The following is a 27490-nucleotide window of genomic DNA, read 5'->3' as shown; positions in this document are numbered from 1 at the left end:
GCCTCGCACCGAGAGCAGGAGGAGCCTCCGAGCCGGGGTTCAGCCCCGGGGAGCCGCTGGGTTTTTACCTCAGCCTCCCGCCCTTCAGCGGCGGGTTGCGTTCCCTCAGGGGAGTGTTAATTAGCGAGCGGCTGTGAGGGGCTCTAACTGTAGGAGTGCGAGCAATTGTTGCCGGTTTTCTTTAGTGCTGCTCGATGTTGCTGCTAGGTGGAATTCCTGCCCTCGCCACAGCCCCCAGCTCCAGGCCCTGCTGCCTGCCGTTGCCTCCCCACCCTGCACGAAGGGCCCTGCGCTGCCTGCTGCAGGCAGCAGGTCCCTGTGTGAAACCTCAGCCTCCTGGACAGAGTTTAAACACCTCAGCTAGCAGGCCGAGGGATGGAAGGACATCGCTCTGAGGGTTATTGCCAGCCCTGGTGGCTCTGACAGCACTGACATTTACACAGGGAAAGAGTAAGCACCAGGAGGAGGTAGCTTAACGCAGCCGAGATGTCAGCGGAATTCTGCTGATAAACTCCACGTTTGCAAAGCTTTGTCCCTTGCAGCTATTTACCCATGTTTTTAATCATCTTAAAAAAAAAAATGCTTCTAATTTTCATCCCACGTGGTTATGCTAAAGAACTTGATGCCATTTGAGCAGGACTATTAAAGCTCTGGTGAAACATTAGCCATGCAACAGATATAGGATTACTTTCTGCAGAAACAAGCACCACCGCATGACACGGTATTGAAGCTGTTGTTTGCAACCATTTCAGGATGCTTTCACAGCAAAACACCTTTTTGGACTTGATTTTTAACTGTACAGTTTAATTTATGGAGCTTTGAAATACAATGAGATGTATTTTGAAATACTTGCTATTTGTACATGGATTTCAGAGCGACAGGAAAAATGGGAAATGTGCCTAATTACTGAAGAGAGGCCTTGGAGATGATTCCTTGAAACCACTAGGATGCCCGGGTGTTTTAAAAAGACTTTGTTTGCCTTGGCTTCTACAATAAGTTTTGCGTCTTTTATCTTAATTGCCGTCGCAATGGGGACCCAAAGGTGGATGACTGGAAAGATGCTTTGCAAAACAGGAGCTGATTTAGTCAACGCCACAGATCCAGAGCTGGTCAAGTTCATGGGAGAAATTTCCTATGGCCTTTTTAGGGGCGGCAAGATACGCCAGTGTGGGCTGGGTGGGCGTCGTTCCAAATTCACAAGTAAGTACAATTTTGGTTGAATCTCTAGTCAAATGTCTAGTTCAACTTTATAAGCACTCCATTCATTTTGTTTACATAACCTGTAGAAAGCAAATCATTATTATTAAACGTGTAATTGTGGCTTACTTGTGGTCTGTATGGTTTGGGATTTGAGTGCTATTTCAGGCTAGGTTTTCTCTCTGATTATGTTTTGTAATTCTGGAATCAAAGAAAAAAAAATCCCTAGAGCTAGATTGAGTATTTCCTTTTAGTCTTGTGAAGGGAGCGAAGAGGGTTCCCTTCAGTCTTGTGTCCCGGGAGAGTTATAGGAGGAAGTATGTTGGAGATGACCCTGTAAGTCATACTTTTCCTTGACTGAAACTTTCCTATGCCAAGTGTTGCTCTGCAATATCTGCACCTCTATTCTTGCCATATTTGTTAAAGTGCTGCCTTTTTTCTTTTTCTTTTTTTCCTTTAAGAAGTAGAGATTTATTTCGCCGGCCCCATTTATGTATTTCTCTAGCTGTCCCAAAATAGATGTCTGCCATAGTAGATACTCCTAACTTATATTAACACGTTGAGGAAGTTTTTACTTTCTTTTCTGGTAACTTCAAAGAGAGAAAAAATACTGAATGCATACAAAGTGTAGAAATATCAAAGATTTTCTTGAGCTCTCAAAAGCTGTCAGATGTTGATCTGTACTTTGGATGACTTCCAGTTTTCACACATCCTGTGCTGAAGTGAAAATGATATTTTGCATCAAAGATGTTTAGTTTGGCGGATAGATCTGCAGCATCTTAAACGAATGTAAGTTGAAGCTGCCGCCGTCTCACTCTCCCCGGGTGCACAGCAATGCTGGCCCATCCTTGGCAATGGCTGTGGTACTTAACGTAGTTGTGTGGTGAGGTAGATCAGGGAGTTAAGCTTGCTGAAAATTAGCCTGCAAAAGATCAATTTCTTTCCCATAAACTCATCCCTCTATACTGGCTCCATACATAGCTGCACAAACACCGCTATAAAGTCTTGAAAGCAGGCAGGACTGTGGTCTTAGGAGTGGTGAAGAGAACCAGAGAAACTTAGATCAGCGTGACCTGTTGTTACGCTGTGAATTTGGACTAACCGCTTTTCAGTAACCAAAATGGCTGGCAAATAGGACATCAGGTCAAAGCTCATCCTGCTCTGCTGCTGCTCCTTCTCTTCGAGGTATTCAAAAATATAGTTCCAGTTCTTTCACCCCATCCATGAATGTCAAAGAGAATGAAGAAAAAGGTAGCTGATCCTCTGTAAAAGGATTTAATCCTTTTACAACTTTCTAGCCTTGTTAGTAAACTTTCTGATTAATTACTGTGTAACCTGAGAAGGCGGCCTAGCATTCCACCCTCACCACCGACTGTATTAATACATATCTGGAGGATGTGATCCTATTCTTCTTAGACAAACAAAGCTCTCACTGAAGCTAGCAAAAATTTTTCCTGTTAGACCTGTAAAATTGGGTCAATAAACGCAGCAGACACAACCACATATTTTAAACAAGTGTGCCACTTGTTTCCCTTTTAAGGGAAAAGACTTTCCCTTTTAAGTATTTTAATAGCTCCATAAAGGTTGCAACTTTCACAACACTGGCACCAAAATGGTATCATGATAGTATTACAAAGCTGTTAAATTCACCACCTTTTGGAGGTGTTCCCATACATACTGTGTCATCTATGTCAGATCCCCGTGGTTGTTACTGGAAGTCTTAACCCATCTAAATTGGCATGAGATGTGTACGTTTTGACATCTGAATCAAGCCCCGCAAACAAACTGGGAAAGCCGGACATTTTGTCTGTGTGTACAGCAAAAACAGCTGGAATGTGTCAGCAGCCCCCAAAGCAATGTCCTTCCTCAGGGTTCTTATTTCTGTGTATTAAGACAGGCTCGCTGCTCATGTCTTTGGGACCTGGCTGAGAGCCTCAGAAAAGACACAAAAGAATCTTTCCAACCACCCTGAAAACTCTGCTGGTTTATACTAAAGCTAAATTCCATGTGCTTTGTTTTTTACTGGCAGTTATTTTCCACTGGGAAAGTAAGCTAGTTTCTGGCTTCCCATTCCTCTTCTACTTTCCTCCTTTCTTCTTGTTGGAGTCTTTTCTGTAGCTCCTGTGTATACCATACCTCGCTATAAGCCCAGTGAATTCCTGAATTCCTGAAGAGCTGGTGAATCATGGATTTTTGTATGGAATTTGTACAGTATGAAGTATTCTGAATAATCTACTGGAATTCTGTAATGTCATGATGACCAAATTATATCCTTGATATTTGCTGTGTCATCTACCAGTTATTGCTGCCTGCATTTTATGTGGTTTATCTGGATTTTTTTTTCAGTTATGCAGCATAGGAAGCGATCTATTTGTTTATAATATGATGCACCTTCTTTTTAGTGACATAATTAGGCAGTTAGTTCTTCCAAATATGTATGAATGTGTGGCGCTACATTACCTGAAGGGCTCTTCTTGATCGGCCTGTATTTTAGGTTCCTTCTTGATCAGCTTTTCTCTTTCCTGTCAGTCAGCACATCGTCTACAATTCCCTCCTCATGTTTCTTCTGATTCTGTTACTGAAGGGTTGCATGATAACCTGAATTCTTGCATGTTCTGCATCTCCCTATTGCTGGCTGATGTTACTCCGTCAGTTACTCCAATGAAGTAACTGTCTGTGAAGACAAAAACAGGTTAATAAAGTCACTGTCCTTTACAGACAGGCAGGCTGCGGAGGAAGAGCTCGTGTATAATAAAACCTGTGAATACTTCATGCCAAGCCTGCCCTGACAGCAGCACTTTGCAACCTTTCTATGAGTTTAACTAAAGCACTGTCCAACACCCAGAAACATGTAAAAGGGGTATAAACGCTTGATGAGAAACCAGGAAGGGAATTTGAAAGTGGAAATCTGTGGGATTAGGAAAAATGAATTCAGAGTAGATCTCACTGGAGCCAGTTTTAAAGAGAGGAAGAGATAGAAAGAAGAATCATATGAGAAACTAAATCAAGCAGAAGCGACACTAATTCAGACACCAAGGGGCTGGACAAGGAAACTGGAACTATTGGACTTCAAAGGCATGAGATTAAGAGCATGGGACAGGAATGGGAAAATCAAAGGAAAGAAGTTTGGGGTAGAGAGCAGAGGTGAAAACAAGGCAGAAAAGAATGCAAGAGCAATACAGCAGCAGAGATAAAGACATTAACAAAACTAGATAAATAACACAGTACTTAACCCTGCATCCTTATTCACAGATCCTTTGTGAGTAGTACACAATCCCGAGTTTGTCTTACGCAGTGAGAAATAAAACATTGTGAGTGTAACTACCCGAAATGATTGCTTTATAAAAATAGTCTTGTTTATATATAATTTGATTTTGGTGCATGAGTACACTGTAATGTTTAGTGTTGTCACGAAAAAAATACACACTAAACAGATTTTTTTTTTCTTGACAGTTTTCCCACATATGGTGAAAAAGCTGAACACAGGCCTGCATGTGATGATTATAATGTTCCTCTGTGTGGCCATGGGCTTTTCTCTGGTCAGTTTTGGATTCTGCATTCTTAACGCAATAAAAGTTCCTTACCGGGCCATTAAGGGTCCAGCAGGACTATGCCTTTGGAATTTACTTGCAGGTAAAATCATTTACTAGTATTTTTCACCAGTCACATTCATAGGAAAATGTTAACTGTAAAACTTCTTTTCTTGCCTTACTCAATATCTCCCTGACTTAAATACTTGTGAATAAAATGAAGTTACCAATGAATTCTCATCTATCAAAAGAGAGCTGTCAGATGGCTTTTCAGCATATCGTGTCTAGTAAACTTTTTACAGGAGCTGCAAATGCCAGTCTTTAGGGTTCATATCACTGATAAAATACCTTTATTATAAACTTAAATATATTATTATATTGTTTGGCAATACATTAAAGGCTAAGCATTTTGAAGGTGTTTATGCCATGTCAGTCTGTCACATTCTGTTTAAGACCCAATTTTGTATTTAATAAGTCCTTCTGAAGCACAACCAAAATGCATGTCTTGTTTTGACAACAATGGTGAATACTTCTTTCTTTTTGTTGCAGGTGGATTTATAGCACTTGCAGTCACCGGCTTTATGGCTGCTGTAAAACTTCATCACCTCACAGAAAGAATTGCCAATTTTCGGGAAAACGTCTTTCAATTTGTTATCTTAGAAGAAAGGTTTGAAGACTGTTTTTGGCTTTGTGTGGCAAGTGCCACAGCACATGCAGTGAACTTGCTGCTAATAGCCATTAGTGGTATTCATTTCCCTAAAATTAAGACTAAGACAGAAGAAGCAAATGTTACAGCAGAAGATATCATGTACTAATAAATCTACATAAGACTACTTTGGTGAAGTGAACTATCATGACAGAAACAAATTCTTGACTCGTCAGCTTTTGCTTTGGACGGAGAATTTTGGTATAGACATGAGTAAAGATGCCAATTGTAAAAATCTGCAGTACTTTTTTTAAGGTCAGTCTACAAAACCAGCAATTAGCATGTGTGGGAAAGTAGGAAAAACAAATGTTACAAATATTATTCTCAAAACTGACCTATAGAGTTCACAGTTTTTATGAAATCTATATTTGGGCTATTTTAGAATACAGGTGATAATACAATTTCACCTAAACCAAGTATCATTTTGTTTAGAAAAAAAATATGTTTGTAAAAAATCTTCCATAATATAGGTTTATGTCAAAACAGAAAGGATGGATGTTTGCCAATTTACCTTCTCAGAATTATCTGGACATTTTTGAGAGGGTCATATAAGACATGTTCGATAATATTAAACTGCATTGAAAAAGAAGATTTCTTTATCTCTACGGCTAAATTTAAGGGAAAGCACAGGCTAATTATTTGTGATAAAGTTTTAAAACAGAAATTATCAAATCCCATGAACTAAAGAAGTGAGAAGAGTGAAGTTTACGGGACTGAAATAATTAGCTTTAGCATTGAAATGTGCAGAACGCTCAGTAAAGAAAGTTACTAGAACAATTCAACATTTTTGCTATCTAGGCAACTGATGTAGATGTTTGAATAAGGACATGATTTAGCTTAAGCCTATGAGCTTAACATTTGACCCAGATATTTATTTTCCTTCCTCTTTTAACTTTGTTTACATCTAAAGACCAATGAAAATAGATGTCTTTTGGAGTAAATTCTGCTTTCATTTGGTATTTTCATAAAATATGTTTTGCTGTTTTAAAACAGTGCTCTTAATTTACACAGCAGACTCAAACCACTAAATGTTCCAGCAGTGTTCGTGCAAGCTCCATGTGAGGTAAAAAATTAAAATAGTTCATTTCATCTTCAGCACATATGCAGCAAGACCAGCAGACATAGTGAGCAATCTCTGTTACTGTAGTTTATACCATTATACACAAGTAGAAAATGAAATATTTAACATTTGTAATCATTCAATGAACATATAATTTAAAAGAAGTTGTACAAAGACAATTATTATTTTAACACATAACTTAACCTTTAGTAAATATAATTTTATTTAAGAAATTAAAAGGAATCAGATTGAGACCCACCATGTAGAAAGATAACTTGGGAAATGCTTTTCTGTAGTGCGCAAGTATTACAACACGTTTTTCACACTGCAAATGAAGTGCATAATGCCCTGAAGACTTCCCCCCAAAACTATTATTTAAACTGTTATTGAGTAAAAGCAGTGGGACTACTCACTCAGGTAAAGATGAGATTGGTGGACTATTGTACTGGATTCCTAGGCAGGTTACAGTAGCTCTGAAAGAACCTTAAGAGAAGACTGTGCAAATAAAGAGGGTTAGCAGTGCTGATCAGATTTTGAATCTTGTGAACAGTGGAACATACTCTGCAGTTATAGTAAAAAAAATAAATCCTGATGCCACTTCTATAAAAGGTCTGAGTATTACTATGAGATACTGTAGCTGCATGAATGGTGAAATAACATTATCATCCAATTACTGTTTTGTGACATGATAAAACAGTATTTTCAGTTCACTTTAAAGTGAATAGAAGTATTACCGTGAAAGAATTAAACTGAATGAAAAAGATATAAGGTTAAAATAACCTTTCAGTTGCACAGGTTGTCACAGTGAAGCACTGCTAAGACACATTCATGGCAAAACACATAGAATAGTTACCCTTTTGTTGCCTGGGGGAAAAAAAAGGTTAAATACAATCACACATGGTTAAGCTATACAATTACAAAGCACGCAATAAGATTAACAGTGGCTAACTCTATCACTTAGACCTTTGCAGCTTTCCCCTTTACATCATAAAATACTTTCAGAAAATCTGGAACTTGATATTAAGTGTTATAAACTGGATATAAAGTTACCTTATTTAAACATTTTAGTTATGCTTCACATAGAGACCTACCTAATCACATGCATAACCAACATGGGGAAATGAAGGCTTCTTTGGGGGTACTTCAGAAAATTTGAAATCCCAAACAAGATAATTTATGAAGTGTATCTGTCCAGAAATTTAAAGAGATTATGGCCAATATCCTGTTTTTCCATAAAATTGAAGAGTACTTAATATGCACTGGAAATACTCATTTAATTAATACTCGCAGAATATACAGATGCTCCATGAAGGATGTAGAGAAGCTGTGGAGCCATTCGTCAAAGAACAAAGAAACTATTCTTTGTACAGAAGAGTCACTCCAAAATTAATGAGGTTAACTACTAAAACACTTTGAGTTTTTTAGCAGTTATGATTTAACATTAAAAAAAAAAAAAAGTAATTGTACAAGGTAAATAAAAATGGATGCAATTTCCTTCAGTTACTGTCTCAGAGTGACACTGTCCTCAATTAGATGTGTTTGTTCTTCCTCTCACACAGATGATACCATGCACGTCAGCAAACTCCAAACACTTATTCTCCACACAGTGCTCTTGCTAGAAAAGAATCTACTTCTGACACCACACTGATGACCCAGTATTCTGGTGTGAATTTTCTTGTCATAACCAAAGTCAGTCTTGTTGGTCTTTCATTTTCACTTACTACATTTCTTAATTTTATTCTGGGAATTTATCACTTTTACTCAGAACCTAAATGCGAGGATATTATACAAGTAAGCTACCATCCTACGTGGGAAATTACAAAAACTTGTTGTGTCTGAATTTGAGATATATTTTTTGCAATTCTCATACACCACTTACACTTCAGTGTTTCACACGCATATAAAATATACTGTATGGTATCAGGTCTGTTTTTTATAGGCTGCTATAAGCCTCCAAGACAAGTTGTTTCACCCTCAGCAGCACGTGTGAACACTAACCTGGAGCACACCACAAGAGGGCAAAACTCCGCCGTAACACCCGCTGCTCCCAACACCTTGCGCTAACAACGGGGGGCAGACCACGGGCCCTGTGTCGCTTATGGGCTTACAAACTGATTGGAAATTGGATCATTTCGGGTAGAGAAAAATTTTCCGAGCTGTGCGAGCCCACAGCCTCCAGTAGCGACCGCCTCAAAAGGCGACGGGGTGGTTCCGCCATTTTCTTCCCTCCCCTTTCCTCCAGCACCGCCCCGCTCGGCGCGGGCTGATGAGGCGAGCAGTGCGCCGGGGTCGGCTGCCGGCACAGCCTCCTGCTTCTGCTGTGGGGCTCCGGGGCTGTGAAGCATCGGGGCTGTGAGCTCCGGGCATGTTGGTGCCGTGGGTGCGGCGGGTGGCTGCCCGCCGCCTGGCCGGGCATCTCCCCGGCCGGGGCTACAGCCACGGGGCGGGCGGGAAGGTGAGGGGGCAGCGGGAGCTATGGGACCGCCATCTCGCGGCTCCTCTCGCCCATGTGGGGATCGGGCGAGGTGAGGGAAGGGGGCAGGTGGTGTGCTAGTGTCTTGCCGGGCTCCTTCGCCTGTCCCTGAGGCCTTGGGGAGCCGGGGCTGGGCGCGATGCGGCTCCGTGCGCTGCTCCCGGGGCTCCAGGTGAAGGAGCCGCGTCTGGTGGGCGCAGAGGGGAAAAAAAAAATCTGTTGTGCCTTCAAATTACGGATTGCACGAGCTCTTGAGGCGAAACGATTGGTACTCGAGTTGGGCTGTGCCTCCTTTGTAATGTTTTGTCCTGTACCACCAACACGTGGCTCTGTGCCTTGCATGTCAGATGGGTGCGTGAGTCGACATGCACCTGTAAACCAGCAGCAGCGATCTGAGCGCTGTGCTTGTTTCTCCATCAGGTCTCTAAAATTTCACACTGTTTACATGAATGTGCATCCTTTCCTAGGGCCTCGTTCTGGGAGCCTACTCAAGTGAGCAGGATGGAGGTGCTGCCCAGCTCACCAGTGCAGGAGATGCTTTCGATAAGCTTGTGTCGGGAAAGCTGAGAGAACTTCTGTCTGTGTAAGTGTCGGCTACCTTCCTGAAATGGATTAAAGTATCTATCAACACCAATAAGAATGGGGGTGTCTTTCTGATCATTGTTGGAATTTGAATCCACACCCTCCTCTCAGGCCAGAACTTGCTTCCTCCAGGATGAGCAGCCTGGAGGGAAACTCCTGTGGCAGAAGCCAAGCATCAAGGAAAGAGAAGCAAAATACTCACAGGGAAAGCCCTTTTCTGTGAATGATGCTGAGCCAAGCGTCCCAGCACAGTCTTGAGAAGTTCAGTGTGGTTGGGGGGTGAATGCAGTGGTACCGTAAGCCTTGTTACCCTTGTTAAGGCTTCTTTACTGAAAGAACCTTCTTGTGTTGTAGTTGTGGGCCACCTTTGAAGAAAGGCAAAACGTACCTGTTCCATGGTTTGCATCAGGTATGAATGGTGGATTTTTCATGATGCATATTTATTAATATGTGAGGCTTGCCCTTGCATCTTACCTTAAGCTTGGTTCACTGCTGTGCTCACGTCAATGCTCTGCACTTCTCTTCCCTCTCTGCCATTGTTCAAGCAAGACTTTTGTCTGCGCAAAATGGTATGTCACAGTTGTATGAGATGGGGATTCACCTGCTTAAAGTTTGGCTTTTGTTGCCCTTTGAGAAGTCTTAACACATCTAATGTGTGTGGATGGAGCTGGCTGGTTACGACTTGAACCTTTTTGGTGCAATAGCTAGAGGCTAGGCAGACTTTCAATATGACACTAGGTGTTCTTGTGTAAGTAATTACATTGTACATTAGGGCTATGTAAATGATTTTAAATAAATCAATTTGTAGTGATTATTGCCTACCATGTATAAATACCTACATGGAGAACACAGGTGATATTCTGCTCAGTAGAAAGGCTGTCATGAATGTCATGGAAGGTCCCATTATGCCAGTTCTGCACACAGGATGACCTGTGAGTAGGAAATCTCTGCAAGAGCATGTTGGAGAATCTGGCCTAATGCCCTCTTAGTATTTAAAATAATGATAGCTAAAAAAAGGATAACTTGAATCATTGATCTTCTGGATAGCTTATGTTAGTTCCACCATCTTGTGGACTAAGAGGCTTTATGGTGTAGCAGATTGGAAACTGATTGAATCTGACAGAGCAGCTGTTTGCGATGGAAAGGTAAGGGAGAGCCTAAGATTAAGTTCATTTTTTCTTGAGAGCAGTGGGAATCACATGTATTAAACCATACTCAAGGTTATACAAATTTGACTTTGTTCTTAAAAGACTCCTTTCATCTTCGTTATCTCTTCTTTTTTGCCCGTTACTTTCAGTTTATGAGGCAAGAATGTAGTTTGCTGTGCTATGTTACTTTCCTGAATTCTGGATCTGTGTACCTTTGCACAGCTTTTGTTTGGTACTTGGCTAATCATGCCAGCTCAGCTCCTGAGCCGAGCTTGTAGGCGTGACCTTTGAAGAGATTTTATTAGCTTGAACATAGCACTGAGCTAAAATGGGTACACTTCAAAGGACAGAAGTGTCTTTTGCTATGTGGTGAGCATAAAGCCCTATCTGCTGCAATACAAATTGTGAAATGGGCAACCAGGACAACTGTTTGGATGCCTGTGGCAAACGACTGGGAGTGTAAAATGGTGGTACCATACTGGCGCTCTTATGCAGAAATCTGCGTGACGTAGAGAAAGAACTGAATGTATTTTAATGCTGTGTTTGGTTTGGTTGAGAAAGTGGAGTCTGTAACAACTCCATGCTGTGGCTGTAACAATGAAGAAAGTGAATCCCTTTGTGTGTTGGCTTTGTGTAGGACTTTCCAAGTGTAGCTGTAGTTGGCTTGGGTAAGAAGAATGCTGGAGTAAATGACCAAGAAAACTGGAATGAAGACAAAGAAAATATTCGTGCAGCTGTTGCAGGTTAACTGTTTTCTTATTTTCTTAACCTTTTGTCTAGAAAAGCCTTTTAATGGTGCAGCATGTTCCATTTTTGAAAAGCGAGTCTACATACGCTTTTGTTTTGAAATGCAAAACATACTGCATAGTTTGGGAAATGCATTTACTTGTCATTGACATTCAGGAGATTTTTTCTTAGTGAGGAAGAAGTTACACAGCATGTAAATCAACCTGCAGACAGGTAACTTCAGTACTTCTCCTAAATGGTGGGGTATTGAAAATGCACTTGTTTAATTGCTATGATTTTGAAGCCTGAGAGCTCACTTAATGCTCTCTTATTACTACTTAATGCTCTCATGCTCTCAAAGGCCTCTTGTTTTCCTGTGTTACTGAAATTGTGGTGCATGGGCACAAAGGTAACAGTGGGCACCTCATGTAACCGTGAGGTGTGTTGTACTTTGATAAATCTGTACTTTCAGGAATTGTAGCTAGCAGAGACACCTGATAACTCTACTGTTTCTCCTTATAACAAATAAATTTTAACTTCACAGCTTAGACATTGCTGGCTGGGGCGTCAACTCACAGCTAAGCACCCACACAACTGTTTGCTCACTTTCCCCTCAGTGAGACAGAGAATAAGAAGAGTAAAAGCAGGAACACTCATTTGCCAAGGCAGACAGTTTAATAATTGAAGGAAAGAAAACATTATGCAAAAGCTATTGCTTGCCACCTCCCGCAAGCAGACCAATGTCCATCCAGTTCTAAACAGTGGCTACTTTGAAAGACAGTATCTGCCTGTCCCCACCACCAAGCTTTTATTGCTTGTGAGCAGGATGTTGGTTATGTGATACAGAATATCCCTTTGGTTAGTTCTGGTCAGCAGTCCTGGCTGTGACCTCTGCCGTTTACTTGCCTACCCACAGCCTACTCGCTGGGATAGGGTGCAGAGTGAGAAGGGGAAAGTCTTGGTGCTGTGTGAGCACTGTTCAGCCATAGCCAAAACATTGCTGTGTTATCAATGCTGTTTTGGTCAAAAATCCGAAACTTCTATGGAGGCTGCTGTAAAAAAACATTAACTCCAGTTCATCCAGACCCAGTAAAAGGTCCTCTGTCTTAATCAAGGGTGACTGTTGCATCCAACTGTGTATAAAACAAGAATAAAGAGCTCTCACAGTAGAGGTTATGATCTGAGACAGGAGGTCAGTCACACATGTATGACAGCTTTTTGTCCAAAGGGCTAGCCTGCGTTGTCTCACCAGCTGCCAAAACAGTTACATTTTGCTGTAAAAACACTGTTAAATGTATGGAATATATCTTCTAACTCTTTTCTAAGAAAAGAAAGGTTTAGTCTTAGGAAAAAATAAATCACAGCAAATTTCTGATACCTATAGGCCTCATAACCCATAACACTCCAGAAGAGTGGTTTTCTTTGATGTGGTATGACAAAGGAATCAGAACGACTGGGGAATTTCGTTTTTATTCTTGTGAAATGGCTCGATCATTGAAACTTATCAAGTGATATTTTTCATCAAAATGTGTCAATGTGTGATCATTAACATTTTAAATTATTTTACTACATGATCCTTTTTGTTTATTTACTTATTAACTGGGATATCTTGAGTAAAGCTATTTTTTTCCTTGAAGTGTTATACTGATCACATCAGACACCTGTTTTGCTGTTCTGTCCAGTACTCGGCCTATTGATTCCGTACTGTATTTCTCAGTTGGTTGTAGACAGATCCAAGATCTGGAAATCCCCTGTGTTGAAGTGGACCCTTGCGGAGATGCTCAAGCGGCCGCAGAAGGTGCTGTCCTTGGATTGCATGAATACAACGAGCTGAAGCAAAAAAAGAAAACTGCAGTTACTCCTCAGCTTCATGGAAGGTGATGGCAAAAGGAAAGCTTGCATATTTATTAATTTGTTTATAAAACTGTGCATGAGAAAGCCCTATTAGTTTTATTTCTAACAGCAATTTCTGCTTAAGGAAATTCAAGTGAGTCCAAGGAGTTAAGTATTTAACACCTCAGTGTTTGCTCCATACGTCTTGTTAGTATGCCTTGTTCTGAGGATAAGGGTAAATAAATGCTGCTTCATAGAAAAGAAGGTCCAGGGTAAAAATAAAAGTAAAAAATTACTTGAAACATTGTTCTGATGTAAAAGGACTTATACTGGTATTGCATGCCAAAATTGTGGAGCAGAGGTATTTCAAACTCTGTAAGGGAACAAATCCTTTTGATAATCAGGAAATGCTGAGACCAGACCATGCCATGATGAGTATGTCTTACATAGTTCACCTGTTATGTTTGTACTCACAGAACAAAATGCAAGAAGAAAAGCTTTGGTGCTTATGGACTTTAAGTAAACATCACTGTTCCTTGAGGGCAGAAAGTAGTATCAGGGTTTTTGCTTCTTGGTGTACCTTTCTTCTCCAAACTCTGTTACTAAGCAATAGGCACTGAGGGATCTGGAAGTAGACCTTAGTAACTATTAAGACTGATGTAAAGCAGGCATTGAGAACCTCAGGCGTCTCAGTGTTCTTTAGATTGCCAGCCCCATTGAGCAATGGGACAGCAATACCCCTGGCCTTTTTGCTGATGATGTACCAGTTGAAGCCCTCTTGTTGCCTATCCCACGTTTTGCTATTTTGCTAGTTTCTCTCTAGCTGAGATTTGGCTTCTTAATTCCATCCCGGCATATCCAAGCAATGTTTCTATATTCCTCTTGGCGCCCATCTGCCCTGTGTTGCTCTTTTGAGAGCAGAATCCAGCTTAATCCCCTGCTTCATGACATTTTTTAAAGCAAATAAGTCTTTTAGTTCTGTGTCAGTAAAATGAGAGGTTATGTACTGGTAGCGTTGCAAAATAATCAGAGAGATCCCTATTTCCTATGCAGTCAGCTTTTTGAATGTTTGTCCTATCTTTTGTTAGTGAAATGTCTGTAGTGCACTGTGAATTGAGATCCAAGTTCCACTCTTATCACATAATCATGTTTCAGCAAATTGAAAGACAGACTTGGAGGCTTTGTATGGTAAATAAAAACTTTCAGGGGTGTTGTAGTTAATGCGATTACAAACTTTGGAAGGGATATTAAACCCTGTCCTTAAAGTTTACGCCAATTTCTGACTAGTAAGGATTAGGGCAAGACCACATATATCAGATAACTTTGCATCTGTCTGCTCTAGGATTCTTCTAGCTTTCTCTGAAGCATTTGGCACTGACTGGAACCAGAGATGAGATTATTAGACTAGATACACATTGGATCTCATCCTAAATTCCTTGTAGGATGGGTAATAAGAGGTTCTTAATTCCCCTGAATTAATAATACCGTATTTTCAGATGGGAGAGAACAAATAAATGCTGCCATTATCTTACTTTTGTAGAAGTCTGTGATCATGATTGTTGTATGGTGTCGTTTAGTGCTGGAAGTGAAGCTTGGCAGAAGGGCGTTATCTACGCTGAGGGTCAGAACCTCGCTCGGTACCTGATGGAGGCTCCAGCTAATTATGTAACTCCAATCAAATTTGCTGAATATATTGAACAGAAGCTCAGAAGTTTCAGCAGCAACGTGAAGGTCCATATAAGGTAAAATCCACTGAAATGATTCCTTTATAGGGTAAGAAACCTTCCATGCCAAATTTGCTGCATGCTTTTGTTTTCATTCTGCCATTTCAAATGACAAAAGCAGGTAAAGTAGTTGGCAAAAAGGCATGAAGGTCCCCAGACTGCAGGCTCCTCTCAGCATTAGAAGATGAGCTTCTAGCTAGCAGAGTAAGCAAGTTACTGTGAGACAATAAAATGATTGTCAATTAGTCATGCCGTCAATTAATTGCTTAATTGACGTGCTGTGAAAGAAGAAGCCTGATGAAGAATCAGTGAATAATCTACAAATACTGGGTACCTTTTTTCTAACACCTTGTGTTTTCTTCCCAACTGTTAGCCTTTCTTTTGTTGTTGTTGTTTTTTGTTTATTTGTTTGGATGTGATAATTAAATATCCTCTATTTACTGCTGCTGGGTTTTGTTGCTTTTAAGCTTTTAAAAATGTTGAAAGGGCTAGGGCCCTACAAGCCCTCACAATTGAATTTGCACAGCTAACGTTTCCTGCCTCGGAATTTCTAGACACTGTCCTTTAGTGGAAACAGGCTAATTGGTTGTGGAAGTGTTGGAGGCTATTTTGATTTCCCTCAATCTTTTGCTTTTTATCAACTCTGTACATAGTTAACCATTTTGATAACAGAAAGCTAAACTGTAACTCGATGCAATGTTGTTGCTCCATGTGCCTTCAAAGACTACAGCCTGAGGGCCAAGTAAAAAGTTTAATGTTTCTGATGCAGAAAGTATAGATTGGTCTTGTTAAAAACAAACAAACAAAAACTGAGCAGCAACTTGGAGGCAGTATTTTTCTGTTTCACAAAAGTAGTAATAATGGTGGCATTTAAATGACTGTTTCCAATTTAGCTAACTAAAATGGAATTAATAGTTTGTGTACAAACCTTCAAGAACTGTGATTTTTAAAAGCAGACGAGCAAAAACAGCTTGGTCAAAGTGTCCAACTTAAACTTACACATATATATTTCTGTTTCAGGCCAGAGTCTTGGATAGCAACACAACAGATGGGAGCATTCCTGAGTGTAGCTAAGGGTTCAGATGAACCTCCCATCTTTCTGGAGATTCACTATTTAGGTGGTGCTAATGCAAATGACTCTCCTTTGGTATTTGTAGGAAAAGGAGTTACATTTGACAGGTATGTATAGTAATAACTTGAATAATTTGGGGGCAGGGGGATGCTGTATTTCAGTTATTAAAGGATGGAGCACAAATGGACTAGTTGTGTAAGTCAGCCAAGAGATACACACTTCTGACAGTAATCCTGTTAAACGCAGAGGCGAGGCTCTCCTTGTGCCTTCCTGCTCTTCATGTTCAACGCAGAGATGCTTTTTCATTGCTCAGCACATCTTTCACTGCCATTCTGGTGAACTTGCCCTATATAGTAGGTTGTGCTGCCTTTCCTGGGGATAAGACAAGCTTGAGTGATTGAAATAAGTAGAAGCGATATGCCTTTGGTTTGTAAGGGGAAAATGGAAATCTAGAAGGAAAGAAAACAAAACTTAGTGTCTCTTTCTTTCTTTTTTTGGCCTGAGCAAACCTTGGGATGAAGAATTTACATGTTGAGAGTTGCAGTCTGTCACTGGACATCTAGTTCATGCTTAAGCAAAGTAAAAACAGTTCATTCTTTGCAGAAATTCCTTTAATAGGACATAAAAGACAGTTATAACTACTGAACACTTTATCAGTCTGTTCTCCTTCCATATGCTTGGTTTTATCAAGTCTACTCTTTTATGCTTGTGTTGTACTCTTCTGCTGTTATGAAGACCATTGAGCACATGAGAAAAATGTCTATTTTTTTTTTAGTCCACTACAGATCACCTGAATTTTTCTAGATTCCTTGTTTTTCAGTATGTGTGCTAGGGTGTTGCAAGAATGTCTAAAAACACTGAGTCTGGCGTTTACTGACATTTGGTGCTGAAACACACTGATGGACAGAGTATTACCAACATATGCAACGCCCAGCTCCTCCGTGTTGATGATACTGTTCTGCTCGTTTCAGTGGTGGCATCTCACTGAAGCCGTCATCGGGTATGGATGCGATGAGAGCAGATATGGGAGGGGCAGCAACTGTCTGTTCGGCCATTGTGACTGCAGCAGCGTTAAATCTACCTCTTAACATAATTGGTAAGTGTGTTTGTGTGAGAATCTGAAAATATTAATTTTACAAGGCTGTTTAGACAAGGTCCTTTCCTAGTATCAGCCATTGCTGCGAGACGTTCTGTCCTACAAAAATGTCATGGGCTTTTTCAGACCTGCTCATCTCATTCATTTCCTTAGCTTCTCTTCTGTTTTTACTTGGTTATCAAAACTCACTAGCTTTGCTTGAATAAAATATTGCGAGACAGAATACAATTTTTGAGGGCATGATTTTTAGATCTTAGGAGAGACTAAGGAGACGTAGGAGAGACTAAAACAAGTTTATCAACAAGCTTTGCAGAAGTCCTGCTATTTCATTCCAAGAAGAAATGTGGATACCTGTAAAAACAATTAAAAATTAAAAGTAGGTGAGCTACTTCTGTGAATGTTTGCCCCAGCTGAACAGGATAACAGCTTTTGTTTCCTTAGGTGAATGTCTCAGCCAAAACTTAAAAACAGCTACGACAAAAAAGCTTTCTGATGGTATTTTTGAATTCTGAGCAGTGCTTATTTTTTCTGCAGAAATGTTGCTCAGCTAGAATTGGCTGATTCAGGAACTGTTGTTGTCTTTTTTAAAAAAAAAAAAAAAACAAAAACAAAACAGTCGCTGGTAACATGTAATCCATTCTAGGTTTTTATGTTTGAGTACCGTAACTTTCAGGGAACCAGTGTTTTAGTCGCTTACATACTTCAACCAGTAGAGGGCAGTGAACCACACATCCTTAGGAGATTCCTCCAATAGAAGGATAGAACAGGAAGTGTTAAGCAGAAATCAGTGGAGCAAGTCTCTGTCCGCCACTACACTGAAAAGTGGTCGTTCACAATTCTCTTATTCCTTGTTCTTTGAGCTGAACACAGGAGCAGGTTTTCCCTGGGAAAGGTGGAAAGTCTTTCATCCCATTATTCCATTTGTGGTTTTGATGTTGACTCTTTTGCGCCGCTACTTGCTCTTACGGTTGGCATTCTGTGACAGTTCCTTGGACCCCTCTTGGCATTACACAATGAGCAGAGCTTGAACAGCTCAGAGAGTGGAAGTTTTTATTTTCAGAAAGAAAGAAATCCCTTTACATGTTTACTAATTGTTCAGATATGGAACACATAAGATGCTATTTGTTGACAGGAGCTTCAGTGAATTTTAAAGCTCCTCTGCTCTCACTTGCCTAGGTATAAAGTAGAAGTAAATCCTAGTGTTAAAAGGGTGTAGGTGAGAATTTTGTGGTGCACCATGCAGAGAAATTTCACCGATTGACAATTGGACCATGTGTCTTTCAGTGACCAGGAAAACCTAGCTATTGAACGTAATTCAAGATGAGAATACTACTGCTTTCTTAAGGTGTTTTTTTTTCCTCTTAAGTATTTTTTTTCTGCCTCTTTTCTGAGAAGGAAATCGGTAATGTACTTTTCTTTTTCTCTCTGAGGTTTGGCACCCCTATGTGAAAATATGCCCAGTGGTAAGGCAAACAAGCCTGGGGACGTAGTTAGAGCCAAGAATGGAAAAACAATACAGGTATGCATCTGAAACTTGGATTTTGAATACTTTTGGTGAATTGGTTTAATTGATCAAGTTACATGACTGCAGTCAGTGTACATGTTTGAAAAGACCCTTTATAAAGAAATACAGTGCAAATATAATGTTTTTACAAATGTAAGAAGTATTAATTTAGTTAGAAGTTAAATTATTAGAAATTGCTATCACAGGATTCTTTCAAATATAAATATTGAAGAGGTTAGACATGTTTTAGAAATCACTAGGAAAAACTGAAAAGTTTGTTAACTTAGTGAACATGCTAGAAAATAAAATCATAAACTTCTCTGAGAGGAGGAAGTTAAAGGGATCATTGATTTATTTATTTTAATAAGGAACTGTTACCAGGCATGCATCTGTGATTTCTTGTGGATCCTTCTCCTTCTTTGCTGTTTCCATGGGCCAGATCTCTGTGCTTGCTCAGAAACAGCCCTGGGGTTGCTGGGGCTTTGCTGGGAGTGGTGACCTGCCCCCTGCGCTGCATTGGGGCTTGCCTCCAGGCCCTTCTGAGGAAATTGAGTAAATTTTGATTTAAGTTCCTGGGGCCTGTGACAGTGCATTCACAATCTGACAGCTATTTAAGAGAATATGTAAGAAACAAGTCAGTTAAAGGGATGTTTTTAGTAGTTAATCTATTTTTGTTAACTTTGCACCTGAAGGTTGACAACACAGATGCAGAAGGAAGGCTGCTATTAGCTGATGCTCTCTGTTATGCCCACAATTTTAATGCCAGGGCTATTGTGAATGCTGCAACACTGACAGGTAAGCAGTCTCCCTTCCCTGCTTCATTTTAGATGTCAGGTCTTTGTTATTAACTGGCTATGGATTAGTTACACTATGTATACAAATTCAGCCTGAATTAAAAAGCAGCTGAGATGATTTTACATGTTGTAGGACAAGAGCTTGCAGAGTTAATGCTCTAACAATTTCTACAGCTGCTTGTCTCCAGGGCTGGCAGGTATTGGCATGCAGGGTACAAGCTAAGCAGTGCATGTGAAGTTGGTCCTGGCCCAGCTGGGCTGAAAGTAATAAGCTCAGGAAGACCTATGCAGGCTTGGATGTGTCTGCACAATAGTGCCCAGTGCTTCCATTTCTGGGTGAGCTTAATGATGATTTCCAGGCAATTATGTCACCCAACATCTGAGCGAAGAACTTCCAGCTCCTGTGTGGTGCAAAGAAACTGGCATGGCTGTGGAAGAATCTTGCCAGTTCCGTATGGTACTGGCCATGCTGGAGCCAAAATAGCTCCTTTGTGAACAGCCTCTTAGTGCCTGAGTTCTGACCTACCCAGCACCAGTTCTTCCATTTGCTGAGCTGCCTCAGGTGTCCATGATTCTATGTACTAGGAGAGTCATTATCATCTTCCCAGGAAGTCATTCCAGTGAAGTATCTTTTTGCATACTTTCAGGCATGAAAAAATGTGTTTTAATTGTTTTACCTCTACAGCTATATATGAATGAAGCTATAATTTTAAATCTAAAAGCTGCAAAAATAGCATTAATGGTGTATGCATCTTATGAACGGCAGCAACAAGCTGTCATGGGTGAAGTGACTTTGCCTGAAAGGTGAGCAAACATGGAAGAGTGGTTCAGATAGGAGTCAACTCTGTTGCTTAATGAATAAGCTGAGAAGAATAATCATCTTTCTATATAGAAACTGGTGCTTTAAATTATGTTCTGTAAGCTTTAACAGTTCAAATGCTGTGGAAAATGTCTATAGACAGAAGGGAAGCTTATGTTAAGATGGTTGGCTTGTATGGCAATATTTCTGTATGAGGCGTGATACGGGAAAGAGGCTGCTGCCACTACAGACTGTTGTGTTGGGAATCCCTGGGCACGAACAGAAAGGAGGACAGCTCCCGCAGAAATTTCTTTGACATACTATTTTTGTTAAAGTTTTCTTATTCATTTGTTTGTTTTTTAAATCTCCCTGGGGATTGAGTGCCATAAATAGCATCAGCATTTGAGAAGCATTTCTGTGGCAACAAATAACTAAATATGTATGTAATCTCTCTGCTTTAGGCATGGTTTATTATTTTGATAGTGGTTATTTTTATTTAAAGTACATTTGCATATGTTGTGCAACAAATCTACATAAGTGAAATTCACAAAAGCAAAAATACCAGCTGGAAAATTGCGTAAGTCTATAAATTTGAAAAAGTCTAATCATCTGTGTTTTCTGTATGGAAACAATTGAGTTTTTTTTGAGAGGAGATGTATTTCTGAATACATTGTGTTAGACATTGCTAGGAAACGTCAAGCTGAAAGCAGAAAGTCTAGTTTTATGAGATGTGGGAATATCATTTTTATGAATTCTTATCCTCTTTGAGCATGTAAACTTTTAAACAACTTTTGAACTTTTAAAAATAAATACAAGTGTATTAAAATCTTTGGTTGGTTTGTGGACTTTAGAAGTCACTGATAATGAGAATTGAGAAGGAAAGTACTATGAGGAGTCTGGATGCAGAGTCCGTACTCAAGTCCACCTGTGCCTTCATTGTATAACCTTCAGGACGTCTTTCTGTAGGTGCCATGGATGTTGCGTTGGGGTCTGCTGCAACTGGAGTGTTCACAAATTCATCTTGGCTTTGGAATCACCTTTATGAGGTAGTCCATCAACGTTATCAAATAATAATTCAGTAATAGCTGTGGTTACTAAACAGTGCTTTACAGAAAGTCTTTATGCCAACCTAAAAGGTATGTTAATACATTTTGAAATCTCATAGGAGTGTGTTAGTATTGCATTTAATTGAAAAATACATAATGATGACTATTAATTACTGGCTCTTTAGTGAGGTTTAGTATCATACAGCAGAAAGCATGAATCATTATCTCAAGTATCTGCATCCTTTGATAACTTACTGCATATGCATAAGCTCTGGACTACTGACAGTAATTAGTTTTTGTTAAAAAGATTGTTGGTCTTGCTTAGTAATAAGAGAAATTCAGAGATGCCTTGTGAGTGGCTGAAGTGTGATAGATAAAGGAAGCCTCTGAAGGGAAGCATTTGAGAAAATATACGTTAACAGGAAAAAATTATATGAAGGGGGGAAAGTATTCTTTAGATTTTTGCCTGTTGACTACCACTAAAGTACCCAAAAAGGAGGCTTCATTGTGTTTCAGAGTTTCAAACCAATCAAAGCTAGACGAAGATAAGCATGCATAATGGTGGAACTTATAAATGCAGCTTTATTTAAAAAAAAAAAAAAAAAGAGGAAAAAACCACCAAAACTACCATAGTGAACTTTGCCCCAACTATCACTGTTTCTTTTTCAGGCCAGCATTTTGACAGGAGACCGAGTATGGAGAATGCCTCTTTTTGAACATTACACCAAACAAGTAACGGACTGTCCTCTCGCAGACCTGAGTAACATTGGAAAGTACAGCAGGTAGATGTGCTAACAGCCTTCAGGCACCCTTTCCCTTCAGTGTATTAGTCCAGCCTTTGTGCTGTTTGTGTTGTTTCTAAAGTGACACCATCTTTCTGCTTCCCACAGAGCTGGGGGAGCGTGCACAGCTGCTGCCTTCCTGAAAGAATTTGTGACTGCCTCTCACTGGGCTCATTTGGATATAGCTGGTGTGATGTCGAATAAAGACGAGGTGCCCTATCTTCGAAAAGGCATGGCAGGACGGCCTACACGAACATTAGTAGAGTTTGCTGCTCGGTTAGGGCAAGACAGTCACAATACCAAATAAATGCTTATTCTAAAATCATCCATTCTGCCTTAAGAAAAAAAAAAAAAGTAAAAAAGTGTTAATAACGGAGTGCCCCAAACATATTTTCACTATAGCGATGACCTACACTTACATTTTGTAAATCATTACTGGGTAAGAACATCTCAAATTTGAGATTTGTCTCCCTATGATATGCAGTTTAAAATAAAAAGATGCTGTTTGAACTATTTGAGGTATTAAATAGCAAAATGTGATCACGGAAAATACCTGAGTTCCTATTTTATATGTAAAGTAAACATAATCATTGTAATCAATAAATCTCCAATTTTGTGTGGGTACGCATTTTGATTTAGAGAGAAATAATAGGGGGGTGGTGTAGCTGTGCCTCTGTTTTGGATGGCTAATATAGTAGGAAAGGTAATGCTGGAGGGTTGTTAATAAAAGTCCCCTGAGCATAAAGAAAGCTGGAAGCAACCCTAGGTGTGCTATGAGGCAGGAAGGATATACCACCACCCTTTATAAACTGCTGTGTGGCTTCTGCATGAAATTAAGACGGATATGCTCCTATGGCCACTTTTTAAGACTTCCTGAGTCCTCTGACTATAGTAACGACTGAAAGAATAAAGGAGGGGTGATTTATTTTCTTCACGTCTTCCAGCCAGCTTGCTGGGCAGTTTATTCATTTTATACCATACCTCAGAGGAAATTAAAGTAGCTCCAGAATTACTGGAAATGTTAAACAGATTTAACGTTTATAATGTGCGGTGGGGGGTTACAAGTTTGGAATTTGGGGACCTAGTCAGAGGGGCTGCCCTTTGCCAGAAGCCTCCTCAAATGCCGGGCTGGCAGAAGTCGCAGCCGGATAGAGGCTGGAGGTGGAGGTTCGTACCGGGAATGCCCTTTTTGCTGCCTTTTTTGTCTTTAATCCCTTATTTACGCATGCATTTTATTGTATTGTATTTTATATTTGCCGCCCCGGGCCGAGGTAACGCCCGGCCGGAGGAGGTACTCGCCACCCCCGAGCCTGAGGCGCCGGGGCGCAGGCGCGGGCCGTGAGGGGAGGCGGCCGCCATGGCGGGCGCGCTGGGCGCCATGTTCGGCAACCAGCCGCCGGGGCCGCCGCCGCCACCGCCGCCGGGACCTCCGGGGGGGCCCGGCCCTGCCGGCCTCATCCCGCCTCCGCCGGGGCCTCGCAACCCCAACAACACGCTCGTGGACGAGCTGGAAGCGTCCTTCGAGGTGAGGGGCGGGGCGGGACGGGGGGAGGCTGCGGCCGGCCGGGCGGCGCGACCTCCTCTCACGGCGGCGCTTGTCTCTCCTCAGGCCTGCTTCGCCTCGCTGGTGAGCCAGGACTACGTGAACGGCACCGACCAGGAGGAGATCCGCACCGGTGAGCGCCCGGCGGGGTCGGGGGGCTGCCCAGAGCAGGGCGCTAAGTTTGCAAAGGGCTGCCCCGTGCTGAGGCTTAGTGCGCCTCCTGCTTCTAGATACCCGTCCCTAAAATCCCTCATAGTACACCTAAAGGGTCTCTTTCTAGAAGATTCTCTAAAAGGTGGTTTTAGTAGCACGTATATGCAGGTAACCCTTGTCAGTCTGTAATGATGTTTTGGGAATCTGTTCTGTCTCTCCATTCTCGTGTTTTATGTTTAGGTGTTGATCAGTGCATCCAGAAATTCCTGGATGTTGCAAGGCAAACCGAGTGTTTTTTCCTACAAAAAAGACTGCAGTTGTCGGTCCAGAAACCTGAACAAGTAATTAAAGAGGTAGGCTTAAATTAGTTTGTATGCTGTAATTAGTTTGACTATATCATGCTGCGCCAGGTAGGCTGTGTACCAGTACAGTTAGATCACCTCATTCACACTAAGTTTGGGTTTGTCAACGTGATGCTGTATCTTAAGTTGGTAAAACTTGGCTGTTAAGGTAGATCTTGCCACAGACCTGGAGAAGCTGGATGCCTGCTGCTCTGGGGAGTATTGAAGCCTGAGGGCAAATGATGTTAATTCATCTGAAGAGATGCTGGAAGTAACGAGCTCTGAAATACACGACCTAGGCAAACAGAATGGAAAGCATTCGCAGTGCTTTCTCTCTTAAGTGCTTTTCCAGTGTTAGAATTCCTGTAAGACCAGCTTGAAAACTCAAGCTAAGAATTACATGCACTTTATTTGAGGTTCTTTATTATTCTTAGGAATACTATTTCCTTACTAATACGTGTTTTCTCATTTATAGGATGTGTCAGAGTTAAGAAATGAATTGCAGAGAAAAGAAGCATTAATTCAGAAGCATTTGAGTAAACTGCGACACTGGCAACAGGTCCTGGAAGACATCAGTGTACAACACAAAAAACCTGCAGAAATGCCTCAGGGTCCGTTAGCTTACCTAGAACAGGCGTCTGCTAATATTCCTGCTCCAATGAAGCAAACGTGATCTTTGAATTTACACAGTTAAATGTTTTGAATGATGCAAAGCAATGGTTTCATATGCTTTTTGTATAAAGTAATTTGTACAATAAATATAATCAGTTAAGACAGAATTAAGTGAAATAAATTATCTTTTTGGTTTTTTCCAAAAAATACTTGAGAACTAAGTGTTTTGTGGTCCGGTAGCTATTCTTCAGTACCATTGTTGAAGTACCCTTTGAATTGTATCTAGTTCAGAAGAAGAGTGTGCTTTTTTGAAGTGGACTGTCCATCTCCACTGGGCTTTCACTCCCCTCATGAAGGCCTCTTGGGATATACAAACTTGATTCTTCTAGGGGGAAATGAAAACGCAAGATGTACCCTGGAGGTGGGGAACATAATACGCTCCCAGTGTTGCTTGTGCTGTCAGGCTGGTGTAAAGCTTATCCAAAATACCTAGCCTCAGATTAATAAAGACCACTCATTGTGGGTGTTGGGTCATCAGCACTGTTCCAGTCTACAGAAGCAGCTCCTACCAAGGTGCAGTATTTAGTAATATAAACAGCCAAAAAAAGGGTTTGGAGGTAGAGGTAACAAAGGAGTTCTGTCTCTGCATTACAAGGCAATGAGCTTAATTCATCCATTTAGCCAGGAAAACGATGTGTTAGAGGCTCCTTTTTGGGAACAGTGTTAAGAAATTAGGAAATTGTGACTCTAGAAGTTAGAATTAGTGACTATATACTGAATTTACATGTTTTAAAAGATTTTGGGGCACAGTGGTTGAAAAATCTGATGAGAAACTTAGCCCTGTATATTTCTGATCTCACAATTGCCAAGGCACTCCTGAGTGTTACTGTGCACCAGTTTACTATTCCCCTCTTAATTATGTGTATTAAAAATGTCTTTTTGCCAAATCTGATGTCATAGTCTCTTTCCAAACCCAGCAGTTTACCCCAGAAATAAATATATTATGACAACTGGGATAAAAATACTGGCCTGTATTGTACCCGTTCTGCCACCTTTTTGCCATGGGAGATGTACAGTGGCTGTTCGATAGTAAGCTCTTGCATCTGTTGGTACAACATTTGCTGGCTGTTGGATATAAGAGGTGTTAGGATGGGCATATGCCTCTGCATATATAAAATTTCTTACGTAGCTGGGGCCTAAACCGGGGTTCAAATCCCCCAGCAGTTGAATCAGAGCTACCCTATCTTAAAACACTAGGCTGCTGGTTGTGCGGTTCCCTTTCTTTCATGTTTGCTGAGGAACTACCTGAAAGTTAATCTCTTTATGGGTGCCTTCTTTTAAGAATAACACCTTTCCTCCCCAGCAGTGAGCTGGTTGGCATGATTTCATAAATTTAGTCATCCACCTACTTTCCATTTCAGTGGGCATGAGAACAATATTGATCGTACAAAATTGCAAACATGCAGCTCCCGTAAATCTGGAACCTCTGAGTGTATCAGTCTCACACTTTATCATAACACTATTTTGCAAAACATGGAAATCATTGGTTTACAAGCAAGTTTTAATGTCCATACTTACATATTATCCCGATTTATTAGGCTGATTGGTCGTTACATGTGTTGGAAGTGCACCAGGAAAACATGGCAATACTGACTATACAAAACGGTTTATTAAGCAAACCATGAAGTGTTTCTAAAACAGATGGCTATAAGCATGCTGATCTTGGTTGTATGTCACATGCTGTACAGCATAAAACAAATTTAACAAAAAAAAAAAACAACCCTTACAAATACAAAATTGCCTTACTATATGCAGAAATGATTTTAAGCAGCTGATGAAGCAAGTAGATAGCCTACAGGAAGTACGTAAGTAACGTCTTCAGTTGGGGTCCCTCTGACAGGACATCTCAGAGAACAAATTGCATATTTCATGTAATTGTGAAGTGGTACATTCTCTTGAATAAAAAGTCTTTTCACGTAACAAAATGAAGATTTTTTTTTCTTTTTTTTTTTTTTTCCACAGAGATTGTTAAAAAATGCATTTTACTGAAATCCATGCCTGTAATTTCATTTTAATTTGCTATAAGCACAGTTGTCCCTAATTATTTACTTGGAAACAATGTTGGATTTTTTTTCATAAATCATACATTGCATTATCATTCCCTAGGAGAAAACAGAAACAGCTTTTCTAGTAGTTCTAAGGAGTAAGCAAACTTGCTTTAAAATGAAAAATATTTAGTAAACCATTCTTGATGCTGAGGGTCTTGGGTTTGGTCGTCTTTAGTTTGTGGTGGTTCATTGCCGTGTGTCCTGTCCAAATAAACAAACATTAGCATTGCTTACAATCTTACCAATATTTAACACTTATTTTCATGGAAAAACTTACAATCCAATGATTGGACCTGTGCTTAGATGAAGTGTGTGAAGGTGCCAGCGGCAACTTCTAGTGGGACGTAGTGCTAGCCAGGTGACTGGACTAACAGCACTGTTAGTAAGTCGGAGGAGGGTGACAAAGGGCTAACCAGCTATGGAGAAATGTTTGAACATAATTCCTGACATCTCAAAAATATGGATGCTTCAATAATGGGAAATACTGAAAATCAGAAAAGGGCAGCTGCAACTCATTCTTAAAAATATACAGTTTATGCATGAAAAAACATCAATAGAAATTTTATTTGGAACTGAATATTTTCTTAATATTGAGTGGCCTCTATAATTGATGCTATTACATAAACCCCGATTTTTCAGGATTCAGGATGTTGGTTTTTTT

General features: G+C 40.4%; 4 protein-coding genes and 1 long non-coding RNA gene across 12 annotated transcripts in view; 3 read left to right on the top strand and 2 right to left on the bottom strand.

The window, feature by feature from the left end:
• The first annotated feature begins 70 nt into the window (after positions 1-70).
• CLRN2 (clarin 2) lies at positions 71-6900 on the top strand. Of its 2 annotated transcripts, XM_080590086.1 has the most exons (4): positions 71-721; positions 874-1200; positions 4651-4830; positions 5277-6900. In XM_080590086.1, exons 2-4 carry the CDS (start codon positions 948-950, stop codon positions 5540-5542), a joined length of 699 nt encoding a protein of 232 aa, XP_080446212.1. In that variant the 5' UTR covers positions 71-721; positions 874-947; the 3' UTR covers positions 5543-6900. The 2 variants fall into 2 exon arrangements, with proteins under 2 accessions (XP_080446212.1, XP_080446211.1); XM_080590085.1 differs by having other exon boundaries at positions 71-1200.
• LOC308194323 lies at positions 1194-8629 on the bottom strand. Of its 3 annotated transcripts, none has more exons than XR_013950436.1 (4): positions 8492-8629; positions 6907-6988; positions 3658-3871; positions 1194-2460 (listed from the first exon to the last, which is right to left on the bottom strand). It is a non-coding gene; the product is annotated as an uncharacterized lncRNA (long non-coding RNA). The 3 variants fall into 3 exon arrangements; XR_013950437.1 differs by having other exon boundaries at positions 1194-2119; XR_013950435.1 differs by having other exon boundaries at positions 1194-3871.
• Positions 8630-8745: 116 nt separating this feature from the next.
• LAP3 (leucine aminopeptidase 3) lies at positions 8746-22696 on the top strand. Of its 2 annotated transcripts, none has more exons than XM_080590082.1 (13): positions 8746-8948; positions 9434-9549; positions 9903-9957; positions 11334-11439; positions 13140-13299; positions 14833-14997; positions 16000-16158; positions 17023-17147; positions 18578-18666; positions 19344-19446; positions 21211-21290; positions 21960-22072; positions 22181-22696. In XM_080590082.1, the coding sequence occupies exons 1-13, from the start codon at positions 8859-8861 to the stop codon at positions 22377-22379; spliced, it is 1560 nt and encodes a 519-aa protein (XP_080446208.1). In that variant the 5' UTR covers positions 8746-8858; the 3' UTR covers positions 22380-22696. The 2 variants fall into 2 exon arrangements, with proteins under 2 accessions (XP_080446208.1, XP_080446209.1); XM_080590083.1 differs by lacking the exon at positions 8746-8948 and adding an exon at positions 8986-9018.
• Positions 22697-23388: 692 nt separating this feature from the next.
• MED28 (mediator complex subunit 28) lies at positions 23389-24883 on the top strand. The gene is made up of 4 exons (XM_080590087.1): positions 23389-23597; positions 23682-23748; positions 24009-24121; positions 24585-24883. The coding sequence occupies exons 1-4, from the start codon at positions 23430-23432 to the stop codon at positions 24780-24782; spliced, it is 546 nt and encodes a 181-aa protein (XP_080446213.1). The 5' UTR covers positions 23389-23429; the 3' UTR covers positions 24783-24883.
• Positions 24884-26268: 1385 nt separating this feature from the next.
• FAM184B (family with sequence similarity 184 member B) overlaps positions 26269-27490 on the bottom strand; it is a 38985-nt gene continuing 37763 nt past the window's right edge. For all 4 annotated transcript variants that reach the window (XM_080590079.1, XM_080590078.1, XM_080590080.1 and 1 more), the window contains one exon: positions 26269-27030. In XM_080590079.1, coding sequence (XP_080446205.1) covers positions 26940-27030 — 91 coding nt within the window. In that variant the 3' untranslated portion in view covers positions 26269-26939. The remainder of the gene's footprint in view (positions 27031-27490) is intronic.

This window comes from Anser brachyrhynchus (assembly GCF_964034855.1).
Source record: "Anser brachyrhynchus genome assembly, chromosome: 4".
In the NCBI taxonomy this organism is placed as follows: Eukaryota; Metazoa; Chordata; class Aves; order Anseriformes; family Anatidae; genus Anser; species Anser brachyrhynchus.
Note: the sequence above shows the minus strand (reverse complement) of the source record. Positions and strands in the feature narration are given on the sequence as shown.

Excerpts from the sequence above, each read along its gene's own strand:
- CLRN2 (XM_080590086.1), top strand. The coding sequence starts at position 948 with ATGCCCGGGTGTTTTAAAAAGACTTTGTTTGCCTTGGCTTCTACAATA. Across the intron at positions 1,201-4,650 it reads GCGTCGTTCCAAATTCACAA|TTTTCCCACATATGGTGAAA; the intron begins GTAAGTACAATT and ends TTTTCTTGACAG. Across the intron at positions 4,831-5,276 it reads CCTTTGGAATTTACTTGCAG|GTGGATTTATAGCACTTGCA; the intron begins GTAAAATCATTT and ends TTTTTGTTGCAG.
- LAP3 (XM_080590082.1), top strand. The coding sequence starts at position 8,859 with ATGTTGGTGCCGTGGGTGCGGCGGGTGGCTGCCCGCCGCCTGGCCGGG. Across the intron at positions 8,949-9,433 it reads GCCACGGGGCGGGCGGGAAG|GGCCTCGTTCTGGGAGCCTA; the intron begins GTGAGGGGGCAG and ends ATCCTTTCCTAG. Across the intron at positions 18,667-19,343 it reads AGAATGGAAAAACAATACAG|GTTGACAACACAGATGCAGA; the intron begins GTATGCATCTGA and ends TTGCACCTGAAG.
- MED28 (XM_080590087.1), top strand. The coding sequence starts at position 23,430 with ATGGCGGGCGCGCTGGGCGCCATGTTCGGCAACCAGCCGCCGGGGCCG. Across the intron at positions 23,749-24,008 it reads CCAGGAGGAGATCCGCACCG|GTGTTGATCAGTGCATCCAG; the intron begins GTGAGCGCCCGG and ends TTTTATGTTTAG. Across the intron at positions 24,122-24,584 it reads CTGAACAAGTAATTAAAGAG|GATGTGTCAGAGTTAAGAAA; the intron begins GTAGGCTTAAAT and ends TCTCATTTATAG.